This window comes from Pipra filicauda, unplaced genomic scaffold, assembly GCF_003945595.2.
Source record: "Pipra filicauda isolate LSUMZ 115617 unplaced genomic scaffold, ASM394559v2 scaffold110_size2237424_pilon, whole genome shotgun sequence".
NCBI classification, from domain to species: domain Eukaryota; kingdom Metazoa; phylum Chordata; class Aves; order Passeriformes; family Pipridae; genus Pipra; species Pipra filicauda.
The window spans coordinates 1,399,243-1,414,228 of NW_024103552.1; the positions used below are offsets into that span (position 1 = coordinate 1,399,243).

Here is a 14,986-nt window from a genome sequence, read left to right on the forward strand (position 1 = left end):
ATTCTTTGAGGACAGTGTGAACCTCAGCAGTGGAGATTTTCTGTACCTTTCATAATAGGTGGCTGTTACAGAACTTCTTGTGTATTGAGTGATTTTTTTAAAATCACTCAATAATGGTAATTCAGTGGGAGAGATATTCGTATTAGGAGTCCACAGTGTGGATGGTTTACAGGTGGTGGCCATGGTTTATTATCTTGCAGCTGTTCAGGCAGGCAGTAGGAAAGGTTGTTGTAGCCTCACATGTAAAGTAAAAATGTAGTATTGGTTGCTGGGTTTTCACTCCCAGCTCCTCATTAGGCAAAGAGAAAAGACCTATTACGCTTTTTTTTAAGCTCTGTAAGTCAAATACTGACTGATTTAACTAAATCCTGTTTATACATTCCTGTCACAAAAGGCAAATCATTTTTCGTGCTGAGAGTGGGGGAATACGATACCTGAGCAGAGTGTTTCTCCAACTGGTATTGAATATGTTCCTTTGAATATGTTCCTTCTTCTATTAGTGTATAAGTAAATAATTGAAAATCAAACCTAGTAATTTTTTAGGCTGTAAAGAGAATCAATACTTTCTGTTTATCTTAAACTGTAGAACTATTATAAAGCTGTTACTCTGATCACTGAGTCATTCATGCCAAAGTGCCAGTGCTGTACTTGGACAGTTTTGGAAGGTGAATCGTGCCATCTGACAAAGATCACATGAATTTTTGTATCTTAAAAGAGCAGAGAAAATACCTTTCTAGACCAAAAAGATTTTTGCATTTTTACATGTTTAAAACAGAATTAAAGGTTTTTACTTACTGACATATTCTGAAGATGAGGCAAGAACCCAGGCTTGAATTGCAACAATTTATTTGAAGTTAGATAGTAAGACGAATGGATAACAATGTAAACAGCAGATTGCCTCAGAGGGTCACAGAAGTTGCCAGTATTGTAAGTGTTGAAGACCTGGTTAGATAAACACATCAGGAACTGTTTTGATGGATTTAATCCCACTTGGAGCAGAGGATTGTTGTAGGTGACCTTCTCCTGTAGATGTTTCCGATGGCCTTATTTTCTATGACTTTTTAAGCTACTGCTGATGCCTGATGTTTGTAATCATAAGAGATGTTGAGAACAATTAGGTCTTAAAAATCATCAAGCTCTCAGAAATAGTGACATACGTAATTTGTTTATTAGGAGCATCAGTATTTTGGAGGAGATAGACCTTGGGTAACCTTGACAGTTTTCACAATTAGGAGTCAACTATTATTTCCAAACATGAGTCTGCCTTTGGAAAATTCTGGCCAAGATGTGGTCAGTAGAACTTAACCATGTTTTCTCTCCCAAAAGTTTAAAATATCCCTGCCATCTTATTTTATCACATCAAATAATTTCAATGCACAATGTGTTTTTAAATTATAAAATAGTTTCTTGTGAGAAAACACTTTAAAACTTATTTTTGAGTGAACTTTCTAAGTATAGAGTTAAGAGTCAAACTTCTTCACACCAGAGGGTTTAAATGCTTGCATCATCTAATGCCTTTTCTTTTTTCTCATTAGCTCGAATGGAGAAGACTGAAGCATAGCTCTGGTGTATATATTCACTTATACAACAAGTCTGTAATTTGTGCATAGTTTAAGGAGAACAAAGGAAAGAAATGAGTGCAGCTGATGAGCTGGGATAGTGCTGCTGGTTTAAAGCAGCATCTTGTTACCTTAGTAACCAGTTGTCTGTACTAATATACCTCCTTAGGATCATTGTGTAATAGCTCAGTAATGTATAGCCTAGAAAGAGCTTTGAAACCCTTGGAAAAAAGCAGTTGTGGCTGGACAAGTTTTACATGTTCCTTTTTTGTCCCTCAAACCAATTCAGTTTCAGGTCTCTTTTCTGTTTTCTCTTACCAAAAAAAAAAAATAGAGGGACGATATGTAATGCAAAGAGTTTCCATGTTCCATCAATCACTGTTAATGTCAAGACAGTGTACCACACCTTTGTGTGTAATGTCTGATCCCCAAAATAAGTGCTCACACCAAGGGGTGCATGTTCCACTTCAGGGTTTCAGCAAAATTCTTTGAAATCATCTCTATGACAATATCATGCAAATTTACCACCAGGAAAATCTGCTCTCCTACTCTTTGCTATGATGATTAATGCTAATGAAAAGGAGTAAAAATAAAACTTGCCTGAGGAGAGTGGGCGACTGGAATTTTTCAAGATTGGTTTCAGTTAATTTTTATATCTTCTTAGTTTCAAGAAGGATTTCCTCATCTTGTGGTTTGGTAAAGAACATGGGATTTTTTTTCGGTTTAGAGTTCTTTTACACCATCACCCCCCTTTTTTTTATTGGACTCAAGTGTCAGATAGGATTCTAGCAATTTAACAGAAAAAAAATTTGGATGAGTGTAGTGTCTGTGTGGCTCTCAATAATTGCAAAGCTTGTATGAGATTTCTGTGCCTCATGTTTCGATTGTCAGCCAGTGAGTACCATGTGTCAACTATATATTAAGCATAGATGTTAACAATATTTCATAAACAAAATACTGGAAATTAAATGGCTGACAATACTACTGGGCTTTATGAAGAACGGAAAAAAAATCTGTGTGGCTTTTGTTTACAAATATCTTGTAGAATGGGAAGAAAGAGACTTCTGCATTCAGGCATTGACTTCAAACAGAGGGCTCTTAATACTTGAAGTTCTTTGTTATTTTGAATTAATATCTTCAGATATCTGATTAGAATGGACTTAGTAAACATATACCAAAACCGGGGATTGCCCAGAAAATTATGATTTACATGTAAATGTTATTTTCTTATAACTAGCATACTTCAGATATAAAGGGGAACTCCTATGAAACATGAAAGCAATATCTGTGTTTCTGTAAAAATACACTTATTATTCCCATTTACTTGTATTATAGTAGTGTGTGAAATGTATGCATTGAAATTATCCAAATGTCATTCTTTTACATTAGAGCTCTGACTATGAATGCCTCATAACCCACATTTACTTTTGTTTATTGGGAGTTGTTGCATTGACATGCACTAGTCATTTGATTTTTGATGAAAAAGGTAAGATCTGACTGTTTGGAGACTTGTGTTTTTTTCATTTGTTTTGTTGTTATATGTGCCTCATAAGCAGCACCAGTACCTAAAAAGTTAAAAAAAAAGTGTAAAATCACCCAAGATGTGGAGGGTAGACACACACAAAAACCTCAAAAAAATAAATTTGACAAGCTTTTATACCTCCTTTATTCTTTATATGAGTAACAATTTAAAAATAAAGCTATATTTAAAACCCAGTACATAAAGCTGAAACTATTGACAAACACTTTATAGCAGACTTAATCTCATGCTTGTTAATGACAAAACTCCTACTGATGTCAATGTTAAGTTTTGCTGCTCAGACCGTTAAAGACACACTTTCAATTGTGTGTCTAAATGTAAAGCTGCATTTATATTCAGAGTTAGAAATTTCTCAAACTTAGACTGTTTCTCTCAGCATTCCTCAGTTTAGGGCAAGTGCATCTAATTACCAAGAAGAAAACACTTGAAGAATTAACACGTCTCTAGCATCTACTTAATGATCGTGGTATTGCTTACATTTACGTTTGACATTAGAAGTTGTACAGATATAAGAATACTCGTCAGAAAATCCAGTTTCGTAACGTAAATAAGATGTTCCAGGAAAAATTGCTCAATAGGAAAGCTCTAAGGGTACAGTAGAATGGTTATAGCTATTCCAAGAAGCTGAGAACCCTGACTGCATTTACATGACAATTTTTAGTGTGGCATAGTGAGAACTAAAACAAGTTAACTTCAACCATTTTGAAGAATTTAACTTACTTTGCATTGCAGCAGGCAAGGGTCATGGGCAAGGTTAGGTCTGCAGCTGAGAAGCAGGAACTTAGCAAACTGTGCTATGTTGGGTGCATGCTGTAGTGCTTGTAGATGTGAATTAGGTGGAACTTTCTAAAAATGTTTGAATTTTTTTCCCTCATGGTGTCACTACAGCCCAGTATATTTAGTTGGTTTTTTATATTTGAATATTGTTCTTTCAAGTAAGAATGAGGAAAAAGCGTACAACAAAGACACAGATCAAACTTTCACCTTACATCAAAAAGTTATCTAGATGCAAAAAGTTCTCTTAGTCATTTTGGGACAGCTTACTTTTACTATCTATTTTGTGTCCTCTTTGAAAATTATGCTTTTTGGCATAGGGAATTAATTGAAGAAGTGTGTGAATGGAAGAGGAGGCTTTTTTACTGGGAGCTCCTTTGGCATTGTTCCCACTGCAACCTGGAGGAGGTGCTTATTTTTTTTTAAGGTTGTGCTTCAAGTGCAAACACTTGGGTCACTTTAAGATTGCCATTAAATATAGTTACATGTTATAAATACCATCCACACACAAGAAGAATGTGTACTCTACAGAGGTGGATAACCACCTCAACATGAGAACTATTATCCTGATAATGTTTGTAGAGAGAGAAATGTGGTATTTCCATGGTGCTTGTGATGTGTGTGTGTAGGATGGAATGGGTTTTTTGTTGTGCTTTTGCAAAGTTGTAAATGTCATCGCTATTTTTGTCTTTCCAAAGAGTTGCCATTAACTATTGGAATACAACTGTGAGGCAAGATAAAGAGACAATTGTAAGTAAGCTGGCATTCAGGCAGGTTCAATTAAAGTAACAAAGACATTAAATTAAAAATAAAACCAGTACTTGTCCTTTGGGACTTTGTCTGTGACCTATGATTGGTCAAAGTGTGAGAACCTGTGTACAATCCACCTTTAATACTATGTTGGAGGAACAGAGAAGGAATTGGCAGAAATTGCTTGGTGTGTACATGCTCAACTGTTCCAGCTGTTGTCTCAAGCTGGTTAACTTCCTTGTCATGAGTTTTAAAGACCTGGTTTACAATGGTTGTTTTTCCTTGCATAAAGTTTTTGAATGATACTGTAACACAGAGACTTTTGGAGTAATGAAGTTATGGCCAAATAATGCACTTTGGACTTAGGCTCAGCAGTTATCAGGATCTAACTCCAAAATTTTGCAATCCTTTTTTATTTAAAAAACAAAACTAAAAATCTTAAGCCCCAGAGAGTTTTCAGAGTAAATAATATTTGCAGAGAAAAAGAGATGGAAAAGAGCTGATACCTCTGAAGGGGATTTCTGAAGGATTGGGGGGAAAGAGTGGTAAATGGAGGGAGGCCAAACTCCGTGTTACTTAAGCATCCCTGTGGCCTGTGAAACTCAAGAGCCTTGTTTTCTTCTCTTTGCTGGCTGATGACTCTATGGCAACAGCCCAGTGGTCATCTCAGAGGTGGGCTTATTCAAAACTACAGGGGAAAATAGTGACATTGGAAACAGTGATTACTTTGAAACTACCTGACCTGTTTTTCCGTGTTTTAAAGAGCTGTTGCTATGGCAACAGCAGCTCACCGAGGACCAAGCAGTGCTAAGTTTCAAAGGTTCAGCAGCCATGTGTGTGCAGAGAGCTGGATCACTTCCAGCATCAAACTGTGTTCCCTGCACCCATATTTTTTACAGACACCTGTGCTACCCTGGAATTAACACAGATGCTTTAGAAAACATATTATCCAAATCCTTCCTACTGGAGCTGTTTACTAATTTGGCTTGATTTCAACTAATTTCTTCCTTTGTTCATCTTCTCATCTTGTTGCAGCTTCCCAAAATAAAACACCTCCAAAGAATGATAGTACCTGTGTCCTGTGGTCCTCATACTGTCCTGTCACCGAACACAATGATAATTTTCTTCCACAATTCCGTATCCCATGTTAGGGAAGTTAGCAAACATAAGCTGTTAGACCATGGGTTAGGGAGAAATTAATTCCAGAGCTAAGATGCATTCATTGAAAAATAACCCGAGAGTTTTAATCAGTGAATTGCTATCTGAAATGCCTCTACAGCTGGCAGTTGCCATTATAACATATGGAGGAGAGAGGATTTTGCAGATGGACAATTCAAGAAACTATTTTACAGCTTTAAATTGAAAATCAGTGCACTGAACTTCACCTGGCATCTGGAGTGTACTGTGGTTCTTGTGAGAACTGTCACTTAGTAGGTGGACAGCAGTGTATAGTATGATAATGAAAACGTTTGGTTAGTAGAGGTGTAATACAGTTTTTAATTTGGTGCACTTTTCATGTTACAGAATTAGAAGAATGGTTGCAATGTTGTCCATGTTTGAAAGGAAAGTACGTTTTTGCCAAGCACAGATATCAAGAGAAGACCTTATTTTAACTGCTCCTCAGATTCATAGGAGTAGTTGGGACCCCAACAAAGCACCTTAGTTCAGTAGTCCTGGAGCCTCTACCTTACAGTGGGGGCTATGATAGAATAGAATACTCTAGCTGGCTGCTTTTTTTCTTTTTCCCCAGATCTATTTTGGGGCATTATTTTGGACTTGTTCTTTTTAGGCTACAAATTGTAAACCTTCTTCCATCTCTAACAAGCAGATTATTAAACCAAATATGAAGGAGAATGTTCACCTGTGATCTTTAATTTGTTGGTTGTGGGAAAAAGTGATAATTGTGAAGGGGTTTCAGCTAATCTCATTAAATGCAAAAAAGAGTTTAAAAAACTATGTTCAGGTGTGGAAAAGAAATGGTCAAGAGTTAAGGAGCGTGATGCATTTATGATCTCTTGACCCATTATGTGCCTGTTATGGGTCTGAGTTTTAACCCACAGTCATGTAATTAAGCAATGTGTTACGATGCTATAATTAGAAAAAAAGGCCAAATTAAGGTTGCTTAAGGAATTGTAAGATGTTCTTCCCAATGTCTTTCAAGTATTTGACTTAACGTTCTTTCAAAGAGTTTTATACATAGAATCAGAATGTGATTTCATATCAATTTAAAAGGGGGGAAGAATAGCAACACATTCCATGCATGCACAAGAGCCCTTCATTGCACAACATCAGTGAGGTCTGAATGCTGAACTGTTAACCACTGGTACCCAGATAACAGTGTCTTCAGTTGTTAGAATGAGTATGTTGACTGGTAGAGAGTGGAAATCAGAAGGAGGAATAGACTACAAATTGCACAGGAAGCTGTGGATGTCCCATCCACGGAAGTGTTCAAGGTCAGGTTGGATGGGGCTCTGAGCAACCTGATCTAATGAAAGATGCCCTTCCCTATGGCATGGAGGTTGGACTATAGATGATCATTAAATGTCCCTTCTAACCCAAACCATTCTATGATTCAATGAAGACTATGAGGATGAAGGAGTGGCAGCAATGAGCTGTTATTGACTGAGCATAACTGCTCATCATCACTGTGTTGCTGGAGGAATGGTGGGGGCAGGTACAAGAGTCTGTAATGAAGGAGTGAAGCTGAGCCTGGAAAGGGAAAGAGACTAGGTATTGCTACAGTGGTTTATTCTTTTGGTTGTTGGTTTTTTTTCTCACTACACAAATCTGTTGGCAATAAATTAAATTTTCCCCGTGTTGAATATATTTTGCCCATGGTGATAATTGGTAAGCAATCTCCCTGTCTTTATCTGAAGACATGAACTTTCTCATCCAATTTTCTTCCCCTATCCTGATAAGAAAGACAGAGGAATGAGCAACTGGGTGGGAATTTGGCTGTTAGCAAGGCTAAACCCACCATACCTGGTAAGACTTATTTCAGCAGTCTTCTGTACCTAGAAGTTCATCTCTGTCTTTGACACAAGAGTAAGTTTTCATGACCTGTATCAGCACTTCTCTATCTTTTCCTGATGCAGCACTTCTGTCATGCAGCCATAGCTCCGTAACTGAGAAGCACCGTTGCAGATGCTCGCTTTATTGGAAAGAGCGCCAGGTCTGGTTCTCCCTCAGTGATCTAAAGCACGAATACCATCTGTCCTACAGTTAAGATCACTTCAGTGAGTCTCTACATAACTGCTTACACTTGCCAGATACAGAGCATCAGTCTAGCTGCTTTCTCATTTCTTCTTTTGGAACTGTCCTCAAATTGCCCCATATCACATGTACAGAAGTACTGCTTCCAAATTCCTACTCGTTGAAGTCGTCAACCTTCTCTGGAACTTCTCAGAAGAAGGCCTTTTCTGCAGTGCAAGGGCTTCAGGGTGGCCTGAATGCGTTTCTTGGCTGTTCAGTGGAGTGACTCGCTGTCCTCAGAATTGTAATCAAGTCAGACCTGGCTCAGAGCTGTCTTGGTATTTTGCAACAGATAGATGATTGGCAAGTAGGTACACTAATGAATGTTTCCATCCCTGAGACTTGCAGATTTGTCCCGGTAAATTCCACGTGCGCCTTTTGTAAGCACAGTGTCATCACTGAGGGCTTCTGTGCATGATTCAGCTGTTTTCCTCAAGGTTTTACATTTCTTCATCACTCAGCTGATGGGTTCAGCTTGTAATGGAACTTATTCAAGAAATTATGTTCATGTGTATATTCTGAACTCTACGTGAAGTCCCATTGAAAGTTACTGGGGATTCTGGATGTGAGGAACCAAGGATGCACATTTACCGGTTGGTACCTCACATATGCAACCTCCACAACATGGCCTTGAGTGTATATGCATAGAGCATCCCATTTCAAAGATGTTCTGGTTACTGCTCAATAACTTATTTTAGGTGGTGGTGTATATTCTTATTTATAAAAAAAAAAGGTCTTTGGGAATTAAAGAGCAAATTTTAGGAAGGATACTTCTACATCCACTAGTTTAATGAAGTAAGAGAAATTAAGACACAAGAAAACATAAATTCAGAAGAAACTTCTACTTGAAGGATCCTACATCTGTATGTGTGGTTCTTTACATAACAACCACTCAGTTAAGTTTTGGGGTTGTTAATTTCACACACTATTGCAAGAAAATGAAAATAATGAAACCACCATGAGGCTGCAAGTCTTCTGCTATCATTGGAAACTGTAATGCTTGTTCTCTTTCACTGCCAGGTTTATGGTTTTGATTTCCTATCTGGGCATTTAGAAGAACGGGGATTTCTGTTCAGTAGTAAGGCATTCTGGGACAAAGATGAAGGGAAAAACTTCAGCAGCAATCAAAATTAGAGGACTGTGGTTATTCTCCATGGCAATACAATCTAATTGTAACCGTATTAGAGAAGTGGAGCTGTGGAGGTAAATAGTTGGTGTAATATATTGAGCTGTATTTCTGCATGTTAATATGACTATAGAAAACATTCATGTTCTCTTATTTCAGCAGCTGTTGGTATTTTGGTTAAAACTAAAATTCTTTGGATATCCATACAGTATGAAAAAAGAAAGAAAGAATAGAAAGAAGGTTACTCTTGAAATTGGGTAGAAGGCGGGTGGGGTTTTTGTGAGACACTGCCTTGTTTCTGTTGTAATAGGTGTCAAATCCCAGTCACTTGGTAATTCCGTAAGTAAAAAACTGAGTCAAAACTTGTTTTACATTTTCCTATGTAAGACTAATGATAGCATTTGCAACCCTTTTTTAAAATGTTTTTTTCTTGTTTTTTAATTGTTTCCTCTTGCTAGTATGCAGATTTACTTTGTTTGATCTCTTCGTTCCAGTTTTCCTTTCAGCACAACACTGTCTGATAACAGTTAATGAATGGTTAGATCAAATAATTTGTATTACATTAATCTGTGCCAACTGTGATTTATCACCTTTTTTGGTATGAACTCTGAAGGTGTGTAAACTTAACTGTAATATAAGTTCCTGCCAGTAATTTGTACCTATCAACTATTTAAACTTTCTTATTTCTGTAAGTTATCTGCCTGTCTCTGGCTTTGCCTCTCTGAGAATTCATACTGGCATTCTTTGACCCTCTCGTCCCTCTTCTTTGAAAATACCAAGTTTCTACCTGTAATTCAGCAAGGCATTAATTTGTCTTGCCTACGTTATTAAGATGTGATTTACAACTTGTGTTTATAGTACCACTTAGTTAGTCAAGAGTCTACCTTCAGTTATGTTAAAAACTCTGCAGGATCTCAAGTGTAGTTTGCATCTGCCACTAAGTTGTGAATAGACAAGGTTATATTAAAAATACCTTGTATTTGAGGCAAACTTGCCTCTGCTGCTAATTCGTGGGCAGGCAAAATTTCTCCAAAGATATGTACCTGAATACACTAGTACTTGAGGATCATCAGTTTCTGGTCTTATCTCTGGAGTTTTCCAAAGCAATCTGCAAATAATGACTCTTTAAGTTATTGGGAAAGAATTGTACAAGTTATTTTTCTCCTTCAAATCTAAATCAGAAAGGTTCAGAAATATTATGAATAGATGGTTTTCTTGCAAAGGATAAAAAAGTTGATTTATGTAGACTGTCGTGGTTTTTTGTGGTCTTTCAAAATTTTAATTTCCAATAAGCTTGAACTTCACTTTCCTGTTATGTTTTAAATGAAACCTAACATAAAGAAAACATAAAGTCACAAAACCACACAAGTCCACTGGTAATATCCATTGCAATATCCAAAACAATGAGAACAATGCTTTATTCTTTCAGTGATTTTTGAGCTTTTTATACATGGGATGTGTTGACCTGGTAATTCAAATACGAGTGCATGTATGAGGTTGTCCTAAAGTAAATTAGCAACTAAATATTGATTTCAGTAGTTTCTTCTTCTGTGTACTACTGTATTATTTTTAGTTAGTAGGGTAGTTCTTGTCCAAACTACTATTAATCTGAAAAATAAGATATTAAAATTACTTACTAAATGATCTTTTCTGTATCCCTACTAAAGTAAACATGCTACCAAATGCTTTTCCAGACTATCTTAGCATGTCTGAATTGAAGGTAACTTCCATCACTTTCCTCTGGGGCCTGTGTCACAGTTTATAGATCTGAAAGCTAAACAATATTTTTTTGATCTTCAGTTTAAAATTTTATGATGTTGTGCCTAGTTATAGCTCTTTGAACATCTTCAACAATTCTTACTCCTCCAAGGAGGAATAACTTACTCAAGTTACATAGGTCATTAAATCTTCCATTACATGTTTGTCTTGGGGAGAATATTGCACAACTAAAACAATATATACGTAACTGTATAAATACCCACCCCAGAAATTATTATAAAGACTTGGCATTCATGTCTACTTTGAAGGTCCCTGCAGCATAACCAAGTTGTCAATAGCTGCCAAGAATATGATTGGTTCCCCCATATGTTGATTCTGTACTTGCATCATGAGCATTCCCAGGTGGGAATAGCTGGTTCTCCGGGAATAGGACACCTGTCATCAGGCAGGCGATAATTTTAGTTTGTGATAAGTCATCCCTGGTTTTGTAACCATAGCACAGGAAACCCTTGTAAAAATCCTTGTAAACCCTTTGACAACAGCCAGGGGAGATTAATTGGTCTGTGTGTCATCTTCTTGAAGGAGCTACTTTCTCTCCCTACACATTGGATGGATTCTAGACAGATCCAGAAAAAAGGTTTTTGAGCTCAGAGTCTTTCTTTTTGGACACAAAGACAAAATAGTGTAAGGTTAAAAACCAACCAAACAAAACCTCTTTGTTGTTTCATGTGTGAACTGTTTTAAGATACCATGTAAATAAATTATTGGTCTCACTGAAGGAAGAGGCTAGCCACTGGCAGATAGCAAGGAATTTTTCCTCAAGGATGCCTCAAGAGTTCTTAAAATAGTTGTGTAGTGTAGAAAACACGGATGGAGCCATTATCTTCAGTCTCAGTGTTTTTCATTCATGTAATTCAGTGGTTTGTAGGAATGCTTTTTTATAGCAGATGATCTTCTGCTTGGACTATATTGTGATGTCGTAAGGCTGGTATTAAGGGCTTGAAAGAAGAGAGTGTCTTGTACTGTACACATATTGAGATAGGTTAATTAAACTCACTACTGTAACTATGAATGCCAACTTAAGGACACAGTCTTTGAAACTTAAAGTTTATCTCTTGGTTCTAGTACAAAAGAAGAAAGACAGTAGAGTTGAATTTGCACTGGTTTTTAAAGATGTGTTCTTATTTGCCTTACCATATTTTTGACAAGTATATTGTGCTGTCATTCTAGCTGTAAAGTAATTAACTGTGTGCTTTGAACAGTTCAGAGACTAAATAGTGTCAGTTTATTTTGATCAGATTTAATTGAACAAAAAGATTTTCTTAATTTGCCTATATTGTGCTTGTGAAATGGTGATTTTGATTTTGATTTTATCTTCCTAATTAGGGAAATTCTTTTCAGGAAAAACTATTATTGTTTCCTACTTGCAGATGAACTGCACTTTAACTCTGTTTCTCACTCATTTCAGAGTTTGTGAAATTCACCTGTAGAGCATTTTACCTGCATAGTCTTAAGGCTTTTTTTCCAGAATACCTTTTTAAACTGCCAGTCCTAATTTTATTCCTCTGTGCTAATGTAATGTGCCTATTTTGCTCCAGGTTATGTTTATGTCACTAGCATTGTTCGATGGACAGAATTATTTTAATTTCAAAGTAGCATAGCCATGCCAGATCTGAAGAGAATGAAATACTGTTTGAACCTGTGGCACATTATTTTTGTGGTATGTTAGTGGGTGCCATATTTGTGTGTTCAGCATAGCCTATGTTGTGAGAACAGGGTTTTCTGGTAGAGCTAAAGCAATATAATTGCAGTGACAGGGACCTTTTGCTCCATTGACCACAGTGAGAAGGATTCAGATCTGAGTATTTATTCAAGGTCTTCCTTAATTATAGCCTTGTAATGATAAAAAAGAAAAATGTTATCAGGAGAATGGTGGCAGAGACACATAGAAAGTGTGTTATTTTACATGAGCTCACAGCAGAGCTGGAATAAGATTCAGGAGTCCTGCCATCAGGTCTCACGTGAAGCGTAAATCCTGCTCACTTCCATATATCTCATCTTCACTTTCTAATGATGTACTACTTTGTGACAAATCTCATTTAGATCATATCCCCTTCTAGGCGGTTTGGATTGTGTATGTGTCGGGCAATGGAGTCTTGGTTTGAATGCTATTGCAGTTCATTTAAATAATAAGTGACATATATAATTATTTAATCATCATCTATTACATATATAGTTTATGTTGTAAAATAATTTCTTACTCTTTATTTTAATATATTTATTGAATTCTGTCTGTTGGGTATTAAAAGTTTGGGATCCTTTTCTCCTTTAGACAGTCAATGTTGTTCTTATTTTGCCAACCAAGTAAATTAAGTGTGTTTGTCAGCATTCATGATAACCTTGAACAGATTTGCTTATCTATATAGGATACTTTCATATGAATTTCTTTAATCTATTGATGGGTGAAGAATTATTTTTCTCAACAAGTATCAACCTATTCAGACTTGGTATACTTGCAAAACACCTCAACTTTCTTGACATCTGTGTTCAAAACATTTGCTGTGTCAGCAGATGCAGCAATCTTTTTGTGCTGAAACATTGTCAAAATTTCTAATAACCAACTTCTCTGCTCCTTGTGCACTGGACTGTTCTGTTTTAGAAGTACGCTGTGGTCGGCAGTACGGAACATAGACAAGTATTCTGAGAGTACATCTTTGAAAACCAGCTCTTTGTGAATTAGCCAGTAGTTTGGTAGATCTTTGCTGAGCATGCTCAGGTTTTAATTCCTGTCTCCTCAGTACTGTTATTGACATCATTTACCTCAAATGCACTGTACATTTGCTGTTCTGGCATGCTGAGGTGGGAAGCTCTAGGTCTGTAATGATAACCAAATTCACAAGTACAAGGAAATGACTAGAAATCTTTTGAGAATGTGTACTTAAGTTATTCCCATATTAAAATGAATTTGCAGTGTGAAAAAGATTCTCAACCAGATCACATCATTTTACATTATATTACAGAAATTTTAGGTTTTATTGAATTTTGTGTAGGCATTGCATTCTTTTGACTTTAAATCCCAGATGCTTTATTAAATATACTTTTTAGCATTTCTTGGTCACAAATAGAAGTAAAAAAACTGTATCAGATACATGAAGACCATTCACTATTATGTTGGAGCATTCTTCTAAAACCAATCTGTCACTGAAATTCTTCAGCACGACTGAAGAAGGAATTAAAGCACATACTCAGTTTTCAAGCAGGTAAGTAACCACATTCCAACAGTAACGTGGTTTCTAATGTATTTATTTCAGTTTCTGGTATCAGCGCCGTTTGCCTCTTTTGCAGCATGTCATCATTGCTACAGCTTCGTGTTCCCTTTGTTGTAGTTGCAATACTCTCACAAAATCACTAAGTTTCTGATAAAAAGTTGCTTCAGCTTCAATGGGCTGCTGCTTGTCAAATCTAGATTTAGTACAGTCTAACGTTAAACATATCAGTAGTGTGAACTTGGTGTTTACCTATGGAACTGTTTATAGCACTATTGAAATCTAAGAGGGATTTGCATTAATAATGAGGAAAGCCATAAAGGGTGTGTACAGATGTTTCCTAATGCACTAAATCTGTTGCTCTAAAGGCATATGATCACATTTGGAAAATTGCTATTGCATGTCTTGGCAGTTTGTTAAAAACTGAAAACTTAAAGTTAACTGTTATTTTGATAGACTAAGTTCAAGGTCACCCTTTGTTTAAATGATGTTTTGTTTTCTGTAATTAGACCGTGCCAGGTGTATTAAGTTTGTAATTAAAACCACAAGGTTTGCCTAATTCAGAGTAAATGAGAATGAAATACAAGGTCGTTATTCGTCTCTAGTGAGACTCCAGATGAACAGCACACATGGAACTATTTATAAAACATTTTGCATGGTCAAAAATTGCTTTAGGTTGCTGTCCATGGCTTTTAAATTAAACTACTCTCAGATTTTTGCAAAAGTACCTGTAACATAGAAATATGTTCCCATGCCTAGTGTTGAATTTAAATGGAACAAAAATATATATGATGTACAATTTTATGGCATAGATTTAAGAAAGAACGAAGCTAGTTAGAGAGCCTATGGAGCAATTTGTTATTAGGGTGAACTTCCACTGACAGCTGCAGTACCAAGCAACGGTTCAAAGCAACAGAAATAATACCTGAAAGGGAATGGAGTCCTTTTGTACTAGTGGGTTGAATTTCTTTCTCTGGAAATACTTTGTGTAGTATGGTGT

The 14,986-nt window shown here is 36.4% G+C and overlaps 1 protein-coding gene across 2 annotated transcripts in view; it reads left to right on the top strand.

Moving 5' to 3' along the window:
* Positions 1-14,986, top strand: part of STK3 (serine/threonine kinase 3) — a 127,474-nt gene that overhangs the window by 84,560 nt on the left and 27,928 nt on the right. Inside the window, exon 11 of one of the 2 annotated variants that reach the window (XM_039382383.1) lies at positions 7,719-7,832. The exons of the other annotated variant lie outside the window; for it this stretch is intronic. Coding sequence (XP_039238317.1) covers positions 7,719-7,748 — 30 coding nt within the window. The 3' untranslated portion in view covers positions 7,749-7,832. Of the gene's footprint in view, positions 1-7,718; positions 7,833-14,986 lie in introns of those variants that run through there. 2 annotated transcript variants of the gene reach the window in all.